The 27,330-nt window shown below is 42.0% G+C and overlaps 1 protein-coding gene across 5 annotated transcripts in view; it reads left to right on the top strand.

Moving 5' to 3' along the window:
* LOC109932827 (CRACD-like protein) overlaps positions 1-27,330 on the top strand; it is a 129,558-nt gene that overhangs the window by 68,975 nt on the left and 33,253 nt on the right. For 3 of the 5 annotated variants that reach the window (XM_048598193.1, XM_048598192.1, XM_048598196.1), the window contains exons 3-7: positions 3,039-3,204; positions 8,780-8,918; positions 15,268-15,429; positions 19,474-19,542; positions 26,792-27,046. In XM_048598193.1, the coding sequence (XP_048454150.1) occupies positions 3,039-3,204; positions 8,780-8,918; positions 15,268-15,429; positions 19,474-19,542; positions 26,792-27,046 (791 nt within the window). The remainder of the gene's footprint in view (positions 1-3,038; positions 3,205-8,779; positions 8,919-15,267; positions 15,430-19,473; positions 19,543-26,791; positions 27,047-27,330) is intronic. The other 2 variants (XM_048598194.1, XM_048598195.1) reach the window with 2 other exon arrangements.

Below are 27,330 nucleotides of genomic sequence, written 5' to 3'. Positions count from 1 at the left end.
AAAGATTCTCAGACAGCACCTTCCAAACCCACGACCACTTCCGTTTAGAAGGACAAGGGCAGCAGACATGTGGGAACACCACCACCTCCAAGTTCCCCTCCAAGTCACTCACCGTCCTAACTTGGAAATATAGCGCAGTTCCTTCACTGTCGCTTGGTCAAAATCCTAGCATTCCCTCCCTAATAGCATTGTGGGTCAACCCACAGCAGGAGGAACGCAGCGGTTCAAGTAGGCAGCTCACCACCACCTTCTCAAGGGCAGCTAGGGATGGGCAAGAAATGCTGGCAGCCAGTGACGCCCACGCCCCACAAAAATGAATTTTTAAAAAAAAGCATACTGAGTGGAGCAGTCTGTTTATATCTAGTACAACACAAAGATGTTGTCTCACAGTATGTTGGTACCTCCAAACAATGGCTGGTCTCATGTCAAGGCTCCTAGGAATTTGTGTCATGTTGCTGTTATTCATCTGGATTTTAACAAGTAAATCCAAAGGCAAGAAGAGTGTATGAACATACAAACATTTTGATCAGGAGTGGGACCAGGCTTCTTTGGTGACTACATAGGCATATAAAGATATTTTTATGAATAAAGGTGTTTTTTGAAATTAAAAAAATCCTTTTTTTCTGAGTGTCTTGAATCTGTGGAATTTCCCTTGTCAAAGAGCAGATGAGGTGTCGTCATTAAATATTTTCAAAGCGGAAGTGGGCAGTCTCCCCAGTCAAGTGATTTGAGGTTACATCAGCCATGATCCAATTAGTTGGTGAAGCAGGATCAAGGGGCTGATTGGCCTGGTCCCACTCCTAATGTGTATTGTTTAGCAGGAATTCACAACGCCTGCCTGAATAGGCACGTATCATAACCAGTCACTGAAATGTATACATCAAACAGACACTGATTTGAAGCAAAGAGGTGATTTAGCCAAAGTCCCCTCCCCTCCTTGCTTCAAGAAGACCACCATCATACCTAAAAAAGCACGTGCAATGTGCCTTAATGACTACTGCCCAGTGGTTCTGACCTCCATAATCATGAAGTGCTTGGAGAGGCTGGTCACGGCCCACATCAGCTCCAGTTTCACAGCCTGCCTCGATCCCCTACTGTTTGCCTACTAACTTAACAGGTCTGCAGCGGACACCATCTCCCTAGGCCTGCACTCATCCCTGGAACACCTGGACAACGAGGACACCTATGTCAGACTCCTGCTCATCGACTACAGCTCCATCTTCAAAACCATTGTCCTCACCACTCTGATCTCAAAATTCCGAGACTTTGGTCTCAGCTCCGCCCTCTGCAACTGGACCCTCAGCTTCCTGACCCACAGACTGCAATCAGTGAAGATAGTCAAATGCACCTCCTCCACGATAACACTCAACACTGGAGCCCCCCAAGGATACATTCTCAGCCCCCTACAGTACACCCTGTACACACACAACTGTGTAGCTAAATTCTGAATGAACGCCATCTACAAGTTTGCTAATGACACCACTGTGGTAGGACTGATACCAAACAGTGATGAGTCAGAATACAGAAAGGAAATCGAGAGCTTGGTGACGTGGTGCAGTGATAACAACCTATGTTTCAATGTAGGCAGAACTAAACAGCTGATCATTGACTTCAGAAAGAAAGGAGGAGAACATGCTCCCATCCACATAAATGGAGCAGAGATTGAGAGTGTTGAGAGCGTCAAGTTCCTAGGAGTGACAATAACCGACGACCTGTCCTGGACTTCCCATGTGAATATGACAGTCAAGAAGGAACAACGCTTCTTTTTAGGCGACTCAGGAAATTTAGCATGTCCATAAGGTCCATCACCAATGTTTACAGAAGGACCACTAAAAGCATACTGTGTGCATAATGGCCTGGTATAGCAACTGCTTTGCCCAGGACTGTAAGAAACTACAGAAGGTGGTGTGCACAGTCTAGACCATCATGAAAGCCAACCTCCCATCCAGGGACTCCATTTACACTTCTCATTGCCATGAAAAGGCTGCCAACATCATCAAAGACCCATTGCACCCTGATAATGCTTTCCTACAACCTCTTCTGTCAGGCAGAAGATACAGAAGCTTGAACACATGCACCAGCAGGTTCAAGAACTGCTTCTTCCCTGCCATTATTAGACTAATGAATGGACTTTCTAACTTCAAGTAATGCTGATCTTTTTAATATTGATCTCGCCTAGTGCACATCCTGTGCAGTGTAACCTGTATGCCTTACTCTGTTGAAGTTTTTTTCCATTCTATGATCTGTATGTCCTTGCTTACTATGATCTGCCTGTACTGCTTGTAAACAACGCTGTTCACTGTACTTTGGTACATCTGACAATAAATCCAATCAATCAATCAATCATTAGCCAGGGGTAAGGGCATGTTTTGCCTACAGCATAAACCTGTCCACTGTGAGATTATTCCCCTACATAGGTCCTTTTCTAACATACAGTGTGGAACAAAAAAGCACCTGTAGCTTTGTACCTGGATATTAGTGTCTCATTTGCTACTAGAGTTACACAAACACTATACAATCCATTATAACAGTATTGTCCTGGGGAATAGGAACTGGGTATTGTCCTATTTATACACGACTTGGGCTCTGAGGAAAATTACAAATGTGAAAATAGCAACCTGGTTGTGCTGCCAAATAATTTACACTTTGTTTCTACCCGTTCAAGTTTTACCACTCTCCATCAGTGTCACCTTTTAAGTTCGTACCAGTGAGCAGTATATTACTTGCTCATTTCAAAGTTTTTATCATTTAACCAAGATAAATGCAGCTTAAAACATTGAAGTAAGTTTTTTGGGCATAGTTAAATGTATTTAGCCAAAGAGACACAGAAGAAGGGCATTCATCCTCCCGCATGATGTTTTCTATGTTTATTGACTTAACAAGAATCAGGCCCTGGGCCTAATGATAGAGCCAAACCCAAAATGTTAGTCTGTCTTTCTCTTTCAGGTACTGACTGACCAGCTGTGGATTTGTTTCTGGTGTTTTCTGTAGTCTTTTTGTAGATTCATCACTAATGATATTGCTTTGGAAATTTATAGGAAAGAAGAAGTCAAAATTCAAATCCTTCAAGAAGCTATTTGTTAAAAAGAAAAAAAAGGAGTTTATTGTCAATGCAGAGAGGACCAGTATGAAGATGAGCCAGTCAGCAGGCGATGTTACAATTCCAGAGTCTGTCATCCCAGAGCTTGGGGAGAATGACCAAGGGTAGGGCATTTAAAAGTAATGATTTGTAGCAAATCTTAATTACTGGCACTTATCAATTTTACCCAACAGTAAGTCATTTTCATATCTTATGCTGTTGAATCATGTGTTGACGATGTGTTTTAATCATTTATTTAAAAGGAAGGGAAAATGACATCCTAAAGCCTTTATTACAGTGCCGGTGAAATACCCACTTAGTAGGCTTTATGTGAAATCTGAGATGTGCTGTTTATTGTAATATCTGTCTACAAGCGGTCCAGTTAGCAGTATTTATCATTGCTGGTTCATAAAACAGCCATCCTAATTACTTTGGAATATGAAAATGGTTCCCATATTTTGATATAAAGTATGGTCTTTTCCCGAAAGGTTCAACAGGGTTGGTTATTTAGCAGTCAATTGCTGCACCTTCTATTGTATAATTGCCTGTTAATCAATGCGATTTCTCTAACCTGTGCCTCAAATGACAGTGTTTGATAAATAGCTCATCATTCTCATACATAAATTGCATGAAGAAGCACCCAGTTAATGATCATGCCTTGACTTGTACGTTATAGATGATGTGACAGCAAGGACTGCCCTTGCAAATTGATGGGATTGCTTTCTTTAGTCAGTGAACAAGACCGGTAAAAAACAGTGAAATTTAGCTGAGTCTCAGGAATCTTGTTCACATTTAATACAAAATGAAGTAATGTGGGTAAAATGTTAATTAATTTCAAGTCATTATTGTATTAATTTCTGTTGTGATATGTCAGCTTTGTTCTTTCAGTTTAAAAGGATCTGCTTAAGGCTAACAACAGAGAGCTGCATTAAGGAATGTAGACTAACCCCACCAAGCATCTAAAGCAAAATGACTGAGAGTCAAGTCTTTCACAAAGGGCTGATGCTGAGAGCTAAGAACACGGGCAACAACGTGGGCTATATTTTTAGTGCTTATCTCACTTTTCAGTCTGCTTCCTTTAGTTCAAAATTATTCTTTGTGACATGAAAAAAATGGTATTTTGATCATTTTAATTAAGTAATGCAAATAACAGAACAAGATTAGAATTTAGTGCTAAAATAATTGAGGTGATCATTTACATGCAGTGATTGTAAATATCGACCAGGACTTCCTGTTCTTCTTTGAAGTAGTATTAGCTCTTGGCAACTCTCTCTTGTCTGTGTCAGAAATTTCTAAAGTTTGCGCACAAAACTCCAGTCCGATGTGCCCTGTGTAGTACTGAGGGGCTACTGTACTGCCTGAGGTGATGCTTTTTGGCTGAGACATTAAAATGAGGACTAATCTGATGGCAGTATTTTGAAGACATACAGGGGACTCATCCCTGTTATCCAGATTAATTCTTACACTTCAAAAGTACACCATTGCTTTCAGAGCACATTGTACTGCCGGATAGTCATAAAAGGTGCTACATAAAGGCAAACCTTACACTTTAAGCGTTTTCATTAGCTGTAAAGTGCATAGTGACACAAAGGCTCTATATAATTGAAAGCCTTCATTTCTTTGCACATTTTAATGTAGAACAGAGTGCACAGTGGTGTTAAAATTGTATTCTGTTGGTCTTTCTTTTTTTTCAATTAAATGACAGAAGAAAGTAAATTTTCCTTCTGTGGGATTTTTGACAAGATCTAGTTCCTGTTGGAAATCCTATAACAATCAATGGTGGTATCTCGCTAAGGGCTGATCTGGAAGCACTCCAGAATTGTAAAGGAAGAAATAAAATTATTCAGGCCTCAAAAGCCAACTTGTGTATTGGTTGTATGAAGGAAGAGCAACAGATTTATTTCTCACCCTGTCACTGACAGAAATGAAAAGTCCAAGAACATGTTTACCTGGAAGTGTCTCCCTCCATTCTGGGCAAAACAGCTATTGCAAATTATCTCATGTTGCATAAGGAATAATGATGACCGGATGGCCAAGACCCCAAAGGGCATATGTAGGACACAGCAGATCAGATTACACTCTTATCCTGAGAGACTTGGCTATCTGGACAGTACAACAGTAAGTGCAGGGCACTTAGTGGGGAGTCAGAAGTAGAGATTGAATACCAAACTTACACTCATGTGGTTCAATATTTGATTGAGTGATTTTTGGCTGTCAGTTTGGAGGTGTGAATTTGACACGACCACACTCGCTAAAGGTTTGCAGAGGCTTCTAATCTGAGGCCTTAATTCTTTGAAGGGAAGAGAAAGAGTTAGCTGGGCTTGGGCTAGGTGATGTCAAACCTGTAGGACATTAACTCATTGAGCTTGAGAAAAAGGAAAATCAAGCATTTTCTTGAAGTAAATTTACTTCCCTGCACCCCCGTCTCTGTATTGAGAAATTTGACTTGAATTTTAAATTTTACTGTCCAGTTAATATTTTCACTTTAGTGCCCTGCATTTCCTTCGTTGCTCAAAATAATTTAAAAAAACTTTCATGGAAACACTTTTTAAAAACTTTACACCATGGCAACTGTCTTGGGCTGTTATTGTAGAATCATTGAATTAAACAGTACAGAAGAGGCTATTTGACCCTTGAATCTGCACCAACACAGCCACTCTAAATCTACAGATGTTACAACATTTCAATTGCTCATCCAAGTTGTGAGCTTTCCCACCTCAACTACCCACCCAGGCAGTGAATTCCAGACCGCCACCACCCTCTGGATGAAAATTTTATCCTTCACTCCCCTCTAAACTTTTCATCTTAAAATTATGCCTCCTTGCTGTTGACCCTCCAACTGAGGGGAATAGCTGCTTTCTATCCAATCTGTCCAGGCCCTTCGCAATCTTACAAACCTCAATCAGTTCCTCTGTCAGCCTTCTGTACTTTATTGAAAACAGCACAGCCTCTCTTCATAACTAAACCTGCTTCATCCCAGGCAATCTGGTGAGGAATCTCATCTGCAGCCCCTCAGTGCAATTCTACAGTCCTCAATACAATCACATCCTTCTTTATAGTGTGGTGACCAGAGCTTCAAACTGTATTCCAGTTGTTGCCTTACCAAAGTTTTCTACAGGTCCAACATAATTTCCCTGCTGTTATACTTTATGCCATGACTGATAAAGTCAGACCTGTTTTCTGTAGAATTTAGAAGGTAAAGGGGTGATGTGACCAAAGTCTTCAAGATATTGTCAGGAAAAGACTGGGTAGATAAAGTTAAACTGTTTCCACCGGTTGGGGATTCTAGAACTAAGGGGCATAGTCTGAGAATTAGGGTCAGACTGCCCAGGAGAGATGTTAGGAAGCACCGCTATACACAAAAGGGGGTAGATGTTTGCAACTCTCTTCTACAAACAGCAGTGGATCAATTGTTAATTTTAAATCTGATCAATTTTTGTTCAACAAAGGCATTAAGTGATGTGGGCCAAAGACTGGTATATGGAATTAGGCCACAGATCAGCCATGATCTCATTGAATAGTGGAACAGACTAGAGGGGCAGAATGGCCTACTCCTATTCCAATGTTCCTATAAGGGCAAGTGTCCCATGTCCTCTTTAACTACCCTCTTAATCTGTTGTGCCATCTTCAGGGATCTGAGGATAAGAATCCAAAGATCCCTCTGTTCCCATGAGCTTCCTAGTTCCCTGCCCTCTTTTGAGTACTCCCATGTCTCGTTGCTTCTTCCAAAGTGCATTACCTCTCATTGATCAGGTTAAATTTCATCTGCCATTGACCTGCCTATCTGACCAATCTGTTTATATCCTGTAACCTAAGGCATTCTTCCTCACTGTCAACTGCTTGGCCAATTTTCATGCCCACAAACTTACTTCTATAAGTTTTCTTCTATATCATTTAAATATATCAGGAGCAAATAAGGGATTCAACTCTGATCCCTGTGGTACACCACTGGTCACCAGCCTGCAGGTTCACACAAACAGCCTTCTACCACCACCCTCTGCCTCCTACCACTCAGGCAATTTTGAATCCAACTTGCCTGGATCCCACATGCTTTTGACTTCTTTATCAGCCTTTATCATGAATAGCAGGACTGTGCTGCGTACAAAATAGTGAATTTTTGCATACAGCAGCCTGTCTTTCCTTATCCATCCAATTGGAATTAGGTTTGCATTTACATTTTTACAATTATGGTACTTACCAATAATTATACCCGACTATTCCTGCTTTAATCTGCTTAGACTGCTTGCTTCAATTTCATAAGAGTCTGTGCTGTTCTTTATTTAACAATGTGTTCCAGAACAAAGGGGCGGCACGGTGGTTAGCACTGCAGCCTCATAGCGCCAGGGACCCGGGTTCAATTCCAGCCTCGGGTGACTGTCTGTGTGGAGTTTGCACATTCTCCCTGTGGGTTTCCTCTGGGTGCTCCGGTTTCCTCCCACAGTCCAAAAGATGTGCAGGCTAGGTGGATTGGCCATGCTAAATTGCCCGTAGCGTTCAGGGGTGTGTGGGTTTTAGGGGGATGGGTCTGGGTGGGATGCTCCAAGGGTCGGTGTGAACTTGTTGGGCCGAAGGGCCTGTTTCCACACTGTAGGGATTCTATGAAATCCCCTTTCCCATCAAAGTGCAAGTAATACATTTCCCATTTCTACTTACCCCTTCAAATGGAATTCATCTTCTTTTTGATGAAAATCTTCCCTGTTTACATTTGGTTTCATTCAACTGCATCATTGGTTGTGCAAAAGGGTAGTCGATGATTACTTAATTAGCACATACTGAAATTTAGATACTTGGGCAATTGGTAATTTGATTTAATTTTTCTAATGTGGTTGAAATTTATATTTAGATAAATGAATTTAATTTGCGCAGAATAGGACTGCTTATAAAATATGGAATTCTGCCATAATACTAACCAAGTAATTGCGATGAATGTGGAGGAGCTGAGAATGCAAAGTCTCTGGCTCTCTTTCTGAGAATGGTTCATATATATTGTGAAAGAGCTGTTAATACCGGATACAGCCATGGTTCTGTGACCTGCTTTTGTCTTGCACTTCCCTCCTCCTTCCCCAGAAACCTCCTTGGTACTATGTTGTTTGGAAAACCTGCTCTTTTTAACCCGTCGTCTTTCAGTCTCCCCAAGTTGCAAAGCTTCCTCCTGAGAATGGTTAAAACATCTGGAATGTACCTTGTGATACCTCAGGGCAGTGCTTTGGAGGGTTTGGTCTCCGGAATCATTACATCGCTATTGGGTTTTGTCAGAGTCTGAAAAGATTGTCACGGGAGCAATTAAGAACAAACGAGAACAGCATCCTTTTTGTCTTGATTTTGGAGTATTCATCATTTTTGGATATTGTGTTTTTGTCCACTCTGACATGGCCTGTGTGGGTTTGGTGTGTTTCTTACAGCATTTTGATTTCTACTGCATAAAATAGCATAATGTCAGGGTTTAAAGCACCTAGCCTTTAAACATGTTCAAAATACCAACGGTAAAGCAAGTTTAACATTGAATTTTGCTCAGCTATGAATGTTTAGTGGCCGACAGCATTGTCCTAATATTCTAATGTTGAACTCCCATGATACAATACAGCTTCTACTGACCATTAACTATGTTGTAAATGGAACAAATTATCTCAACACAATGTTGTTGACTTTTTGTGTAGCTACAGCATATGGTACAGTAGTCTTGTTTGTTTCCTCTTGTAGAGCTTACAAAATTATCATGGGAACTAGAGCCCTGTCACACGACAGTATCTTCATCCCAGACACATCTGTGCAACAACCTGTTAAGCCTGTACGAGTGTTTTCCCAGGAGAGTGTCTCTGGACCTATCAAAGCTTTACAGGTAATGATCAAGTAATATCTATGAACATATGCTTTAACATCATAAACATAAATTAATTTTTTTTCTATGTAAGTTTGCCTGGGTGACCATACCAAGGATTATAACCATAGTGAGTAGCTCATAATGCAGTCAAAACCAGGTTGCATATCTAACTTGTGAATCCTTCCAATGGTATACAATGGCAGGTAGTAGGAGTGGGAAAGATTCCTGGTCAGCCACGTGTTGGAAAGAAATTGGAGAATTTTCTTCTAATTAACCTGTTCAGGTAAGGAGCCTTTACCATCACTGCCCATAGCTCCAGTCGACAGTCTGTGTGTAAAAGTGTTCGCCACCTCAACAAGCTAGACACATTGGCAGGGGCTTGGAGGGTACAATTGGTTCAGTTTGCTGTATGCCAGTGTGCATCAGATGGTGCTAACAGTGGATTATGGTGGCTCAGTGGTTAGCACTGCTGCCTCACAGTGCCAGGGACCTGGGTTCAATTCCACCCTCAGGCGACTGTGTGGAGTTTGCACTTTCTCCCCGTGTCTGCGTGGGTTTCCTCCAGGTGCTCCGGTTTCCTCCCACTGTCCAAAGATGTGCAGGTTAGGTGGATTAGCCATTGGGAAAGTGTCCAGGGATGTACAGGCTAAGTGAATTAGCCATAGGAAATGCAGGGTCATAGGTGGTGGTGGTGGTTGGGGCGGGGGAGCGGGGTGGGTGGTGTGGGAGTAAGTCTGGATTGGATGCCCTTCAGAAGTTTGGTGTGGACTTGATGGGCCAAATGGCCTGCTTCCTACACTGTGTAGTGATTCTATGAACAACCCATGGTTTTATCCCCGTTCTAACTGGAATGGGTTTGGAGGCCACTTCCTTGCCCCACCCATGGTGGAGACCATGGTACTGTGGGCCAGACCCCTCTTTGGCTGAGATCTGAAAAAGAAATAGCCCGACTCCATTGTGAGTCGAGTCAGAAAATAGTCTTCTTTAGTCCCTGGAACGTTTCCAAAGAGTTCATTTCTAACATTACCTCACATTCTCCCGCGTGTCCTTTCCATCAAGGGTCACTGCATAGTGATTAGGAGTAGGTATGAATTTATAGTCTAATTTCCAGGAAAGCCATGCTGCAACAGTAGCTTTTTAGTTCAGTTCAAACAACACTGTCACTGCCTATACGATGGTTATAAAATCACCACTGTGGAGGTATGACCTAACACTGAACACTTTTGATAACCCTACCATTATTTCCCCATTGGTCACAATCAGTGTTTCTGAATGCCGAGTGATCTGTAACTCAAGCTGAGGACAAGTAGGCATCCAACAATGGAGATTGACTCTGGCCAGTAGGCAGTTTACTCACATTAGTTATGCCATGCCATGGTTACTATGTCAATGTTAATCCTTATGGCAGACCTACTTCCCAGTAATGTCATCCCTTTTTTTTCACTGTATTATGTTGAGCTACTAATCAAATAACCTGTACAAGCCTCGCCAATATTCAGGCTTGGAAAATAAAAAAAAAACTCTTACCCTATTTGACAAAAACAGGGGCATAACCTCAAATGCATTATTTACTGTGGCCCTTATTGACAGTTTTCTTTTGACGTAATTTCCTAATATGTTTACTTACGAACTGCTTGCCTCCTGATGATTCTCCTGGGATAATGCTTATTGACAAAGGTAGGAGCTCACCCTACCACTCTCCTGCAGAGAAAATAGCTGAGAGGGCTGACGTAAGATTATTTGGAATTCATGTTAAAAGATTACTTGAGGCACAAAAGGACTTGCAGAAAAAGAAGTCTGATTCTTTGACAAGAAACTATTAATTCACGCGTTTATAAAACATTGCAGGTGAATTAGCTTGTAACCTTAAAAAAAAACCATAACAGTAGCACAAATGATCACTTCCATTCAACCCTGCCTCCTGTAACACAGTTTCAACAATCACACATATAACACCGTGTGGAGCTGGAGGAACACAAGCAGGCCAGGCAGCACCAGCGGAGCAGGAAAGCTGACGTTTCGGGTCAGGACCCTTCTTCAGCAGACCCTTCTTCAGATCCCGATCCGAAACGTCAACTTTCCTGCTCCTCTGATGCTGCCTGGCCTGCTGTGTTCATCCAGCTCTTCACCGTGTTATACCAGGTTATAGTCCAACAGGTTTATTTGAAAACTCAAGCTTTCAAAACCTCAGATAGTAAGAACTGCTGATGCTGGAGTCAGAGATAATACAGTGTGGAACCTTAGTCCTTTTTCTGGTGTTAGTGAGAGAAGTAGTATCAGGCACAGAATTTAAGTAAAAGATCAAAGGTTCACACCATTGAGGATGTACTAAACAAACCTAAGATGCTGTTAAATCTTTGATCAGTTAGAAGGTTTTAATTGATTAATATGTATATGTAAATCCCCGAATTCCTTTCAAGTCACGGTCCTGAGAGAACTAAAGGTTTCATCAGTGTAAAGAAGATCTCACACCTAACATACGTTGTCTGACTTAAAATGTCACCTCCTCTTTACACTGATGAAACCTTCAGTTCTCTCAGGACCCGTGACTTGAAAGGAATTCGGGAATTTACATGTACACATTAATTAATTAATTTAATAAAATCTTCTAACTGATTAAAGATTTAACAGCATCTTAGCTTTGTATAGTACCTCCTCATCAATAGTGTGAGCCTTTGATCTTTTACTTATAAATTCTGTGTCTGATACTACCGCTCTCACTAACACTGATGAAGGACTGAGGCTCCGAAAGCTTGTGTTTTCAAATAAACCTGTTGGACTATAACCTGGTGTCGTGTAATTTCTGATATTTTGAGAGCAAACCTTGGCCAGTTTTACGCAGCCACCTCTAGAATACAGTACTATTAGACTCCGTATTTCACATTGCTACATAAGATCTTTATTAATATCAACATCAATAGGAAGCCAAACAGAAGGCAACAGTGTTTTAGTGATTAAATTATCACTAAATCATTAGTGCTCCTAAATCCTCCTGGTGGTTGTTCCATCCAATAGCAAACCTTCAGCTACTCAAAGTGCAGTAGCATATGCAACCACATCTGTTGGAATTTGTCTTCCACTGGTTGACTTAACCCAGTGTCCTGTAAAAGCTCATCCAGTGAGGACATGACATTTAAAGGAAATTAAAGTGAACTTCCATATTGACTGAGCACCCGTGTGTTACAGTCAGTAAACATCTGTCAGGAGTAGATGTGTGGGAAGCTGTGGTGAGATCAGAAACAAGTTCCAGCAAGCACCTTGCGCAGGGTAACGTTCAGAATTTCATTTTACTGACATAATCCCTTTTTAGAGGTGATGTTATCCTTCCCTGTTTATTCTCCCAATCTGGGACATTGGGAGTTCCCTTACTACTCTGCAGACTATAAGAGTAGGGTCATCGATTAAAAGCATTTTAAAATCTCCAACAAATTAAAAGCCTGTCAATGTTAGACTTGAAAATTTCAGCTGACCAGTAGTTCAGATGTTACTATGCAGCATATACTCCGTTAGAACTGCAATCTTTCTAATCTATTCTGCTCCTCCTGCACTTCCACCTGCTCCCAACTCCCCCTTTTAATTGGCTAAGTCAGAATTGCCTTGAGTTTTTGAGAGTTTTCACCGTGAGACTCGTGAGATTTCTCACAATATATTATGAAAAGTGCCTCGTTGTTTCCCTACAATACCCCTAAGCTGTGTCTCACATCCAATTTTATGCCCCGCCTGACCGTGCCCTGGTCCCAGAACAACTTGCGATTCAGCAGGTATCTGCCAAAATGTGACATCCCTTGTGCTTGTGCCATCTTTGAAAGCCTGCTGTGCATCTTGATGGGCACCGTCAGCCCAGAGCCACCCAGCACTGTTGCTGACATTTGCTATGGACATGGCAGACAGGGGGGAAATCACTTTGTTTCAGGGACTTGGAGATTATACTGGACAGCATGTTGCCAATATGGGACCTCTCCTCCTTCAGAACCAGCAGTGGAGGCCATAGCATTGGGCCATGCCAGCCTGGTCAGAGGTTGCCACCCAGGTTAGAGCAGTCTCAAGTGGGACTCTTGGAGGAATGCCCAGCACTGTAGGAAGACTGTCACTGTCCATCTCCACTTCACCATCTTATCTCTGATACCTCACACTTTATCTCTGTTACTGTACCCATCTCCCCTGCTCTACCACTCTCGCTATTCCCCGCAACACCTTCCTTCGCTGACTTTCACCTACCCTAAACCCCTGACCAGTAGTACCCCGTCGACTCACTGTGCCACTCGCTTTTATTTCCTGTAAAACCTGCTCCCCTCTCCCATCTCACTCCATGAGGAAAATAACTCACAACAGAACAGAAAGAGCCAGGACAGGCTCTGGGCTGGTAGCAGAGCCTGCTCTTGACTTACTGCGCTGAGATCCTCTGAGTGAAGGATATCCCCCTTGGCTGGCTTGCTGACTCTCATGACAAGCTTCTTGTATCTGCACTAAAGGGTAAGGCTGCAGTAATATGAGCCTTTAGTTCAGGGGAAAAGCACTAAAAGGGAAAGTGCTGAGATGGGTCAGTTAAAAGACTGACCTTTGTCCCCATGCATTGTGATATTTTAGGCCTTCTAGCCCTCACACCCTACCTCTACCAACTCCCCATGCAGCCTCAATACCAATTTATACCCTCATGGTCCCTTGACCTCATGCCAGTCTATGCCAAATTAGGTCCTTTCCATGCCCATTCTCTGTGTACTTTGTGAAGAACTGATCAGCTACATAGTAACGATGGCATGTGCAGAACTGCTCACAAACGCTATTTACAAATCTTCTTTTGAAAAAACTAATGTTCTCAGAACCCCTATTGGAGTGTCAATGAGGCAGTCAATTAGAGTATCAATAGCAGTGGTTTCAAACATGTCGCAACTCTTAAACTTGTACAAATAAACATTTTGAGACCTTGATAAAATATATCACAGGAAGAAATGCTTATAATGAGACATCAACCAAGCAAAGACAACAATTCTCTCCAGCAGTCAAAACAGAAAACCTTTTTATGAGTCTGGGCTCTCAGGAAAGTCTCATTATGTACTTTTTTGAGCAGTTCCACACATGCCAACATTACTTTAAGGCCTGTTGGGTCTATATGTAATTTAAAAGTAAAATAAAGTGATCATAGTCTTATCAGACCATAGGGCTGCTGATTCATTAGAGAAAAGTAGTGAGTTTAACCTGAGGGTCATCATGCCTCAGGGGAGGGGAGAGGTAGTGAAGGCAGGTGATCTGCCTGAAATAAAGCAAATCAGCAGGATATAACAAAACTGTACCAAAACCTGCTCCTATGATGCTGCTTGGCCTGCTGTGTTCATCCAGCTCTGCACCTTGTTGTACCAAAACCTCCTTCACCACTCCTCTGAAGGTCATGAGCAGCAAGTCATGGAGGGGTTGACATAACCTGACAAAAATTGTCAGGGATTGCTTAGAGACGCCTATCCCTGCAATGACCAGGTCAGCTGGCTATATGCACCTTCTCCCATGCCAACAAAGGTTGGTGGTACTGGCAGTGAGGGTGGGGACCTGGGATTGGGTTCTGCCCACTGTTTTTAAAAACTTTGAAGTTGTGACACTGAAAATGTGGGCGGGAGATCCTTTTGTGGTGACGGTTTAATGCAGGGCTGTCTCTTGAACATCTAGAAAGAATTACTGCGTGTCAGTCACTGTTTTGATTTTGACCAACTTTGATTTTTTAATCTTAATTGCTGTCCAGCTGTAGTAATTATATGCACATTGAATTAAATTCACTGAAGGCTACATGTTGGCTGATCGGCTTAGAACAAAAGTGATCATAGTCCATCTCAGCATGCTGCTACAAATAATGTGAAGTGGGTTGTGTGTTTTCATTCTGAATGCAAGGCACCAAAGCAAGCTTATCAAAAGGAATGTAAACTTCAGGATCTCAAAAAGGGTCAAAGGTTTTTTTCTCATTAATCTTCATGACTGCTATGCAGTCATGTGTATAATATTTAACACATGATCAAATCCATCCCACTTGTTCAAGATGTATAAGATAGCTAGTGGGAACAACCAAACCAAGACATCAAAGGCCTTTAGTAAAGTCTGTGAACTTTCTTTTATACAGAATCTACCTCCCTTATTCTTGACCCACCATCACTGAACATAATGATGGCAGAGTGTTCATGGCCACTATTCACTTTGAACAGTTTTACTTAAGAGTGGGTCTATGATTGATCAGCTTTCATGTACAACTGACTGTAACTGATTAAAAGATGCTTGTGAGGGCAGTGAAGCATATAACAATAGGCCAGTCAGGGCTCTTGCTGATAATCCAACATTTAATTCCTAAAACAAAATCAATATAAATTTCTTTTTATATTTGTTACAGTTAAAGGTACAACAAAACATTAAAGTGGGACCACCCCCAGCATTGATTCCAGCAACGAAGATGGAGGATGCTGGTGCTAGTTCTGAAGATGATGGATTACCCCAGAGTCCTCCAGAAAGCTCCCCTCTCCATGAAATCTCAACACCGAGCTACTTAACCAAGGTCCAAAGCTCTCAATGTCTGACTAGTCAAATAATTGTAAATGCAATAACAAGACAACTAAGCAATGGCTATATGATCCAGCACTCCCAGTGGGAAATAATGCTTTCAGGGAGTGCATCCTAAAAGACCAGGATGTGTGCATTACTCCCAATTGGGAGGATCCGTTCCTGAAATCCTTTCTCCTATTACATTGTGTAATCACAAGAGATTGAGTGGCTTAACAATGGAACAGTGCCACTACTGGGAATCAATGGGGGTCATTTTCAATGTAGTGTGAAATGGCAAAATTCCAATCAGCCACAATTTTACAATTCGACTTCCATTTCTGAAAATGAGGAGAGGCATATAATGGACAGCTGATCCATTGTCACTCATTTTGCTGTCAAAACTATTCCAGTGCTTTCACTGAGAAAGTAAGTGTGTTTGTGTTTAAAACGATGCAAAGATGTGTCTTGCACAGTTAACCTACAGAGAGAGAAAATGGTACAATCTGGGGGACAGTGTCACATGAAGTCTTACACCTCCCCACTGTAAATTCCAAATTTAAAGCATACCAAAGGCAAATCACAAACTGTCCATTTTCAAAAAGAGAAATGACAGATTTGAATCAAAACCTTTAATGAGAACAGAAGGTCTCGACTCGCATCATTAAGTTGTCTTTTCACTTGTCAGGTACTGGCAGCTGCTTTGCATTTCTGGCATCATTTTCTTTCAGTGAGAATATGATTAACATGTTGAATGAACAATATAAAGAGGAAGAGCTACTTAATTACAGTATGCGTTGCTAAATAATTTCTTGTACAACATACTAGAACTCATCAGTTGTCTCCAGTCCGCATCTTTCCAGGAGGTTGTATGTGTCCCAGTCCATTTTTTTTAGTTGAATTTAATTGAATTTTCAATAAACATATTTGTGCCTTTTAATGCTTCTTACATTATTTAATTCCCAGTTTTTTTTTGTTCTCTAGTTTTTTTTTTTTGTTCCCCAGTTTTTGCTAAATACAGACAGATGTTCCTAGCTACTAGCTTTTGTTATAGTTGTACCTCCATCGTCACTCAAGCTAGGAACTGGGCCTTTGCCAGAACAGGGGAGATCCTGTGTTAGAGTCAGCACCAGAAGCATCCGTTCCTGTGGCAGGTTATTTAATTTTTTTATGCCTCTCACAACCAGCTTTGAGCAACAAAATAAATCTTTATACTGAAGGGTCCAATAAGTACAATCGGAATTCCAACCCCCCCCAAGGGCATTGTGGGTCTACCCACAATGCAGTGGACTGCATCAGTTCACAAGATGGCAGCTCAGCATCACCTCAAGGACAACTAGGGACACGCAATAAATGCTGGCTCGGTCAGCCCACCCACATCCTGTGAGTGAATTAAAATGAAACTATTCCAGGACGAAAAGCACTTCACTCAAATAAATGCGAGTGCAGACTGGGGATGTGCATACCGTGACCTCATGACTTAAATAGTGGCTTTACTTAGGCCAAAACCAGGAACTGGAATTATACCATGGGTAGTTTCCACTTGGGTTGCTACAAGGAGAGGAGTGCCAAATTATGGAAGTACAATCTTTATTGATTGATTAATTTGCATCCCCAAGCGGCTGGAATGTATAACGGCACATGTGTGGTACAAATGAGGAGCCTTGGTATGTATGGCAAGAAAGGATACTCTTGTGGTGAAGTGGCAGTGTCCCTACCTCTGTAACGGGCAGTCCGTGTTCAAGTTCTACCTGCTCCAGAGGTATGCCATAACGGGACTAAACAGGTCAATTAAAATAATTGCATGGCATGAAATCAAGGGTGTACTTAATCACTAAATATTCTGGGCTTGATTTGACACATGATGGGGAGGCTCATTAAATCAAGTGAACAGCATGTATGCTGCCCTTCTGCCCATCCTTGCCCTGACTGTAACTGGATCTTAGCAGCAGCAGTGTCGGGTGGCCTGCCCACTAGTAGTCCCTTAAGTGAGTAATTATTGACCAGTTGGTTTTCCCTGCGCAGTCTACTGGCAGCCATAGGAGGATCCCTCCTGTACAGGCCTACTGAGCTCATTGGAGAGCTCTCTAAGGTTTTAGCCCACTGCAGAAAGTCCTCCTACCACCATCCACCACCCTCCCCCCGCCACCGCCGCCCCCCCCCACCGTCTCCGTGGCCTTTGAACCATGAGTTCCCTTAAAGGGGGTCTGTCAGCTTGGTGCCTGGTGAGACTCCCAAACATACCTTAATGAGCTGGACACAGTACATACTGGAAGCTAGAGTCAAATAATATGGAACTGGAAAGCACAGCAGGTCAGACAGCATCCAAGGATCAGGGAAGTCAACATTTTGAGCCAAAACCCTTCATCAGGACTTTCCAGCTCCACATACCTTAGTGAGCCAGGCTGCATGTCTGAAGAGCTGGGCTAGTGCCAGACTCTGATTGTCCAGAGTTCTATTATTAGCTTTTTTAGTTGGGGTGGGGAGTTCAGTTCTTCATGTAATTCAGCTCTATGATTTCAGAATAAGTAACGTAAAATGAGGTTTCAGAAGCTGCAAACAAAATCCAAATCACCTATCACTTTGCTTTTCACGTTAGAATGTAAAGTTACTATATGCATTTTGGGTGGAATACATACCAGAGTATAATTGTTTTAATCAGTATTTGTGTGAAGTGAATTTAATATCTGAAGTGCAGTCATAGTAAAGCCTTGCTTCCTTGTCGCATTCACTATTTCTCATTGATGGAAATGCTACTGTAAGACCTCACCCAATGTAAGTTCCAAGGTGTACTTCAGATTAACATCAGAGGGGCGTAAATTGATTGTTCCAACCTCCCCTCATCACAGCTCTGTCTCCTTAATCCAGCAAGGCATTTTGCTGCAAAATGGAGCATGGCCTTTGTATTGAACAAAGAGAAATACTGGACTGAATGTTCCTGGCCTGTTGGTGACAGGGTGGCAGGCTGGCAATCTATTTCAATTAGGTGAATCAAATTGGTGAAGCTAACCAGGATAATGAGGTAATAATGTGGGTTTTAAGATTGTTCCTTAGAACAGCATATTCCAGAGCCAACCAACGGTAAGGAGCATCATAGTAATACGTGTCCCTAGATGACGCTGATCATAATGTGATTAAATTCAGCTAGAGGAAAAAGGTCTAAAACTAGTGTTTTAAACTTAAATATGAGTCATTATGATGGTATGAAGACAGAAACAGCGAAACTGAACTGGGAAATTAGGTTAACAGATAGGTTGGTCAAGATCCAGTGGCAGACATTTGATGAGATATTTCATTTAGCAAAGATAGATTTCAATGAGAGAGATTTTTGGAAAAAGATGCACTGTTCATGGCAGAGTAAAGAAGGTAAGGATAATTTCAAACTGAAAGAAAAAGTGTTCTAGCCAACTCCAGAACCACCTAGGATTTTACATTACAAAGGTCGTTGATCTTATAAATAGGGTTGAAAATGAAAAAAAAATTAAAGGAGTTTAAATATGAGATTACAAAAGACCAGTGATGTTGAACTGTATGTATTTTTGAAAAGGTGATATCTATCCCAGTCAGAGACTGATCCAACCCTAGCTTGAAGGAATTCAGCTAATCCTTGTCAATGTATGAGCTGACAAACTGTCCCACAGTTTCACTATTTTCTGGGAGCAGACGAACATGTAATGTCTAACTTAGTTCTGATCTGCCCTAGCTTGAAATTGTAATTCTTTGTCATTCTAATCTATTTCGTTGAAACAAGATCTCGCACAATTCAATCTAATTGCTTCTTCATCTTGTATAGTTCAATCAAATTACCTGTAGGCCTCTGCTTCTCTAAAGTGTGGAACCTCAGCACTTTGAGCCTATCTTGGTAAACCACCATAACCACACTATGTCGTACGTTTTTGCTATTTTTAGAAATTTACTTTCTAAGCAATTTCTTTTTGTACATTCTCTCTAAGCTATGTCCGATTGAAAGACGAGCAATTTTTTCAGTTTTATTCTGTGTCATTTTGTCCATTTTCATTTGCCATCTTTGACTGAACCTTTTCCTAATTCCATCCCACAGTACTCTGACCCTTACAAGAATCATAGCTCCTTGACTTTAGGTGGGACAGGCAGCGAAGAAGAAGAGCAGGTAATAATTCAAAACTCCCAATTTTGGGAGGACCCTCAAAAGCCTACATAGGAAATAATTAGCTGCGAGCATACCTCTCAACTGTCCCAGTTTAATCAGGAGACCCCTGTATGTTGCTTCAGGAAGCTGCATGTAAGACTGCCAAGCAGGCTTGGTGAATGGTGCTAGAATATTGCTTGTCCATCCCAAACACCGAACCAAATTCCGCCTTTTCAATACCTTTTGAAACTGCTGATTGAGAGGTATGGTTGTGAGAGTTCACTTAGTGGATGGTGCGAGTTAAACCGCAGCGTCAGTAACGGAGAGATTTTGTGGGGTTAGTTTGTTAATAACACAAAGTTGTCAGACAGTAGAAGCTTGGTTTTTTAATTCATTCTTGGGATATGGGCATCACTGGCCAGGTCAGCATTTATTGCCCATCCCTAAATGCCCAAAGGGCAGTTAAGTGTCAACTGCATTGCTATGTGTCTGGAGCCATGTGTCAGACCAGCTAAGGGCAACAGTTTCCTTCCCTGTAAGACATTAGTGAACCAAATGGGTTCTCCTGACAATTGACAACAGTTTTGTGGTCATCCTTCGACTCTTAATTCCAGATATTTATTTAATTCAAATTCCATAATCAGCCAAAGTGGGATTTGAACCTAGGTCCCCAGAACATTACCAGAGTCTCTGGGTAAATACACTAGTGATTATATCAGTAGGCTGTCATCTCCACTTAACTGTAGAGGTTTCCCCTGCATGTACATTGTGGCACTGAAAGGATATGAAAAGTAAGGGATGGGTTGAGATAACAAGGTGTAGAGCTGGATGAACACAGCAGGCCAAGCAGCATCAGAGGAGTAGGAAGGCTGACGTTTCGGGCCTAGACCCTTCTTCAGAAATGGGGGAGGGGAAGGGGATTCTGAAATAAATAGGGAGAGAGGGGGAGGTGGATAGAAGATGGATAAAGGAGAAGATAGGTGGAGAGGAGACAGACAGGTCAAGGAGGTGGGGTTGGAGTAAAGGTGAGTGTAGGTGGGGAGTTAGGGAGGGAATAAGTCGATCCAGGGAGGACGGACAGGTCAAGGAGGCGAGATGAGGCTAGTAGGTAGGAGATGGGGGTGGGGCTTGAGGTGGGAGGAGTGGATAGGTAGGAGGACAGGTTAGGGAGGTGGGTACGAGCTGGGCTGGTTTTGGTGGTCAGGGGAGGGGAGATTTTGAAGCTTGTGAAGTCCACATTGATACCATTGGGCTGCAGGGTTCCCAAGTGGAATATGAGGTGCTGTTTCTGCAACCTTTGGGTGGCATCGTTGTGGCACTGCAGGAGGCCCAGGATGGACATGTCGTCCAAGGAATGGGAGGGGGAGTTGAAATGGTTCACGACTGGGAGGTGCAGTTGTTTGTTGCGAACCGAGCGTAGGTGTTCCACAAAGCGGTCCCCAAGCCTCCGCTTGGTTTCCCCGATGTAGAGGAGGCCACATCGGGAACAGTGGATACAGTATACCACATTAGCAGATGTGCATCTGTTTGATGTGGAAGGTCTTCTTGGGGCCTGGGATGGGGGTGAGGGGGGAGGTGTAGCACTTCCTGTGGTTGCAGGGAAAAGTGCTGGGGTGGTGGGGCTGGTAGGGAGTGTGGAGTGGACAAGGGCATCACGGAGAGAGTGGTCCCTCTGGAAAGCAGATAAGGGTGAGGAGGGAAAGATGTCTTTGGTAGTGGGGTCAGATTGCAGATGGCCGAAGTGTTGGAGGATGATGCATTGGATCCGGAGGTTGGTGGGGTGGTACGTGAAGACGAGGGGATTCTGTTTTGGTTGTTATTGTGGGGAGGGGGTGTGAGGGATGAGTTGCGGGAAATGCGGGAGCACGAGGCGGCGCCAATACCGTCATCGATGTAATGGAGGAAGAGGTGGGGGTAGGGCCAGTGTAGCTTCGGAAGAGGGATTGTTCCACGTATCCTACAGAGAGGCAGGCATAGCTTGGGCCCATACGGGTACCCAAGGCCACCCCCTTTGTCTATAGGAAGTGGGAGGAATTGAAGGACAAGTTGTTAAGGGTGAGGACTAATTCAGCTAAGCAGATGAGGGGGTCAGTGGAGGGGGACTGTTCGGGCCTGTGGGACAGGAAGAAGTGGAGGGCCTTTAGGATGGGTCGATATGTGTTTCCTTTTTAATCACAATCCTGTCTTTTGCTGGGTGTGTCTAACTTTTATCTTTTAGTTTATTTTGTTCATGGATTGTGGACAATGCTGGCTAGGCCTGCATTTATTGTCCATTCAAGTTGCCCTTGAGAAGGTGATGGTGAATGGCCTTTTTGAACTGCTGTGGATCATGTGGTGTTAGGATGCCCTACAGGTTCCCACAGGAGGGAGTTCCGGGTTTTTGGTTCAGAAACAGTGAAGAAATGTTAATATGGTTCCCAGTCAGGGTGGTGTGTGGCTTGGAGGGGAGCTTGCAGTTGGTGATGTTCCGTTCATGCTTAGCTTTAAGTTCTAATATTTTCCCTGCCACTGAGAATAAACTAAGTGCTCTGTGTAAATGTTTAACAGCCCTGTAATGCACTGTAAAGTGCTGCAATTTATAGACCTGCTCCTCTGGGCCCTGCAAGGAAAGTCTAGGCCTCCCTAGGACTGGAAGCAACCATTTCTTTGAGATACTTCCTATTCTGCACCTACCAAGATGTCAACAGGTAGCACTGAGGCACATAGTTCAGTCGCATGGTAGCATGGTTCAGATGTAAAAATCACACTGCTTTCTGTTGTATGTTCTGCAGAATCAATGACTAATAGATTGGGGTAGATGGCTGACATCAATCCTCCTACCCTTCTGAAGAGATAAACAATAAATGGTTTAGGTGGCCCCTAAGTGAGGTACTGTTACAAAAAGTCAAGAGTTCAATGGAAACTTAAAAGGAAACTGATCAAATCAAATCAAAATATCATTCCCAGGGGTAAATGTTCCTTTTTACTCTTTTAAATAAAACCTTAAACAAGTTAGACCATCTCTCGTGAGACATTGTAACAAATCAAACAATCAATGGGAACTTACCAAAAAAAGTCAAAGTATAGTTACCAAATCTCCTTTCTAATCAAAAGCAGGAATTGCTGGAAAATCTCAGCAGGTCTGGCAGCATTTGTGGAGAGAAAACACAGTTAAAGCTTCAGGTCCAGCAACCCTTCTTTGAATTGAGTGTTCTGAAGAAGGACCACTGGACCTGAAACATTAATTGTGGTTTCTCTCCCCAAATGCTGCCAGACCTGCTGAGATTTTTCGGAAATTTCTGTTTTTGTTTCAGATTTCCAGCATCCACAGTTCTTTGCTTTTTTTTTTCTCCTTTCCAATCAACTTGTTATAGGACATGCTCCGAAACATCGCTGGAGCAAGAGGGACGTGAACCCGAGTCTCCTGGGCCAGAGATAGGGACATTATCAGTGCACCATAGATAACTTTCCTCCTTTCTATTTGGGTCTAAGATTCTATTTGGTGAATAGAGTGGTAGAGTATGAATCACTAGTGAGTCTTAATGAGAAAAGGCACGTCTGTTTAAAAACAGGATGAAGTTTGCTGCGTGGCAGCATTGGATACAAGTTACATCAGGTAATTAGACATAATAACTAATTTTATCAGGAGATAATGATGACTCCTTTGTCTCCATTGGGAACTTGAGCTGGATTCCTCTTTCCCTAAGACTGTACAACATCATCAGATTGGGTGGAATTTAATGTAGTCTCGGACATTAATCCTTTCAGGGCCATTATCTTGTACAAAGGTTTCTTCTTCTGTATGCGGTAAATTAACTGACTCCTACAGTTTCCCACTAGGAATTAGCATTGATCCCTCTGAACCATGTCCTTCATTCAAAACAGATTTAGTCATTGCAAAGTTCTTTTTAACAACATTGTACTTTTCTCCATGGTCCAGTGTGCTCAAGCTTAGCTTTCACTCTTGTACTGTTTTGTCCCTTTTTCTTAGATGCACTTTAAAATGTATCGTGCTGTGACCACTGCTTCCATGCTATGTGTTCAATTCCATGACTTGTAACCAGATTTACCAGTCTTGTAGGCTCACAAACATACCAGTTGAGGATGCAGTCCTGTGTGCTTTGCAAGAATTCAGTTTACTTCCTCCGTCAATGATAAAATTGCCTGGAACAGACACATTTTTAGTCCTGCTGATCTTTCTAATTTGTGTATAGACTGCCTCTTCCGTTTCTTTCCCATTATTTAAAAGCCTGAAATAAGCTGCCACGAACATAACAAGGGTTTTGTTTGAACTCCAGCTATAATAACTGTCTGTACCTCTTCCTTATCTACCACCTACTTTATCTTGCCTAATCTTCCTCTGTATAAAATGTTAACATTTATATTGCTTCCAAAGAATAGATGAGGCAATACCTAATTGTGTATAGTAATTACTGGCAGACACACAACACAAGAGCTTTCTTGAGATTGTAAAAAGTCTTTGTTAGATAGTGATAATCTGAAAATGAGATGTTATGAATGAACTCATTTAGTTTTTCTCTACCTCAATGGGTTGCATTACAAGTTTGAACAATGCTTGATTTTTGCCATAAATTCTGTCAATGAGATCATTTTACTCTCTTTCCTTTGTGCATATTCATTCACAGAGTTCCCACCATAACTCCAATGATACAATCAATCTCTGGCCTTGAAACTGGATCAGTTTGTAAACTGAGAGTCAGTGTGTTCCCTGACTGGAAGCTTGACATATTAAGCAGTGATGGAATCTCCAAATGGATGCTATCTCTCTCTCTCTTTAGTTACCTGAGAGTCTTTCAATGTGATTTATTAACTGAAATGTCAAACCAAAAATTATGGACTGTAGAAGGGCCTGTGATCAATGCAGTATGTCCTATGTAATCTGCCCTTACTGTCACAGTATGTAGACTTCCCACTTTTTCCAGAAGGCAGGTACTGTCCTGGAAGAGGGAAGAAAAACAGATGAACCCTCAGGTCAGTTAGAGGAAGAAAATTGTTGGCAGAGTCAGAAGAAAGAGGATAGACAATCACAATTACATGGCAGAAAACGACCTGAAACCAGTTGCTGAAGAATCAACTCCATCTGGGCCAAGTCTAGTTTTCCTGCAAGCTTCAAATTGAACTCCAGTGAATAGGAAGGAATTCTGTATCTGTGTCCACTTAAAATTTTGAAATAATCTTTGCTCAAGATGAGCTTGTGCAAGCATGCAGGGGGACCACCATATAAACCCAGATTTGGCACCAAGTTACACTGATCATGGTAGTGATGCTTGTGGCACAGTGGCAGTGCCCCTACCTCTGAGCTATAAGGCCTGGTTCAAGTCCCGCCTGTACCAGAGGTATGCCATGCCACATCTGAGCAGTTTATTTAAAACCTATCTACACCGGTAATGGTTACCAACTCAGAATTAGAACCAACCCTGGATTATACCAACAAAATAGCCTTTTTAATACTCATCTAAGACTATTTTAGAGACTTGTGAACCAAGTGTGCTACCTGATATGATTGTTGGTCAGTTTTCATTGTGTTTCAAATGAGTTCCTGTTCATAAACACATCTTTTTTAAATGTACCGTAATCCATTAGCAATCGAGTTAGTTTTACAAATGCAGTACAAGTTAAAGTCCATGAACCAGTGTTATACCACCATAATAAATCTGTTAACTTTGGTACATTGCTATTACAATCAATGGAAGTCACTGCTGGGAATTAATCAGTGCATCAAAATGTCAGTTCATGTTAGGCCATTGATATAATTATGTCAGACAAATTGATTTAAGTAGCCATTAGAATTATCAATTATTCAGTTGAAACATATTTGAATATTTACTTTAATAAAATAAATCCTCCATAATATGAATATATAAAATTTATGATAAAATGTAACCCAAGAAACAAGTGGAGTATTTTATTTGAATATGACAAAGTTCGATTGTCGATGCCTACAGTATGTGTTTTGCACACAGCAGAAACCTGTAAACAATAATTTAATGATGAGCTAATTAATCAATTTATCAGTTTACATGAGGAACATTGATTTGGAGAACTCAGCGATCTTTGAACTGTACATGAAATCTGTGCAATGCAAGCCTGGAAGATTGAATGATAGAAAGGTCCTTGGTTTACCACTCCATTACATTTTCAACACTGTTTTTACAACAGCAACCTGTATTTGTATAGCATGTAACAAAACATCCCAAGCTACTCTTCATTGACATCAAGCCACATGAGATATTAAGACAGATGACTAAAGGATTGATCACAGAAGTGTCTCAAAAGGGGAAAAAAAGGACCCAATTTTATAATAGGCTTCTGTTTGCAGAGAGTTGAGTAAGTTGATACTTTGCTCTTGGAGGGAGAGAGATTGAGGGAAGGGGTTTCTAGAGTTCCAGGCGTTAACCTGGAGGCATGGCTCCCAATGGCAACAATTAAATTCAGGAAGGCTGAAGAGGCCAGAATTAGAGGATTATAGATGGCTTGGAGGGTTGTGGTGTTGGAGGAGATTACAGCAATGGGAAGGTGTGAGACCATGGAAGGATTTGAAAGTTTGAGTGAGACCTTTAAAACGGAGGCATTGATTAACTCGAGCCAAAACAGGGTAATGTATGGCTTGATGCAAGGCAACACGTGGGCAGCAGCATTTTTGATGATCCCAAGTTACATGGGCTGGATGATGGGAGGTCAGCTTCCTGATGTGTTGGAACAGTCAAGGCAAGAAGGACCAACGGCTTCCATGAGGTTTTCAGCAGCTAATGAGCTGAGGCAGGGACAGAATTGGGCAATACTATGGAAATGGAAGTGGGTGGGTCTTAATGTTGTTGCTGAAATGTGGCTCGAAGCTCATCTCAGGTTCAAACATGACACCAAGATTGCCTGCAATTTCCAAGGAGTGGGCTGGATTTGCTGGAAAGGATTGGAATCTTTATTGATATAACGTTGACTTCACTTTAAGTGGACATCTTTGGCTATAAAGCACCTTAGGATATCCAGGGGTTTTGACATGTCACTATGTAAGTACAATTTCATTATTTCCTTTCTAAAGGCTGTTAACACTACAGTACTTCTGCTGTATTCACTGGAGTGTTGGAATGCATTATGTGCCTGTGTTAGAATTGAGGTTTCTTTTCTGCATTGTTAAAATCGAAATCCGCAATCCATCACCAGTACAGCTCAGAAGTGCTAATGGTTGTTGCATTGACTGGAAGTATTTGCTCTGATATCTTACATGCTGTAGTTTATATTCTGTGTAAAGTCTAGCCTTACTGCTCTACAGATTTCATCAAGGTCTTCCTCCAGGCCCAACAGTCCCCTTTGCACCTACCTTCCAACAAGGTCAAGCTCAAGATCTCGGAGTCCCACATCGCCACCAGTTTCGATCTCTTCTTCTGACAGCTTTGTTGTGCCTGCCATTGATTTTAACTCTCCACCTACGTTCTCCACTTGTCTTGATAATTCTGCAGCGAGACACAAACTCTCAGTGAAGCCACGCAAGCAACGATCTTCCTCTAAACAAAGAAGGTCTTCTTTGGTAAGTATTGAATATCTTCTATGTGAAATGCACTATTTTCACCCATTTCGTTCACCTCTCCTGAAGGTTTCCAATGACTGTTAACTGCGTAAGGTATTTGCTGTCCTGTAGGAGGAGGTGGATAAGTTGGATTTGATTCTCAACCTGTTTCCACCTTGGACCACTTCCTGCTGATCTGGAAAGCCGCCTTTTCCTTAATTTTCTTAATCCGGGGCCTTGCGGACCAGTTGTATCCCGTGACCTCATGGTTCATGCTTTTCAAGAGCCTCAAAATTATGAAACAG

The sequence above is a fragment of the Rhincodon typus genome, chromosome 6, assembly GCF_021869965.1.
Source record: "Rhincodon typus isolate 14 chromosome 6, sRhiTyp1.1, whole genome shotgun sequence".
In the NCBI taxonomy this organism is placed as follows: domain Eukaryota; kingdom Metazoa; phylum Chordata; class Chondrichthyes; order Orectolobiformes; family Rhincodontidae; genus Rhincodon; species Rhincodon typus.
This window is presented reverse-complemented; position numbering and strand designations above follow the sequence as displayed.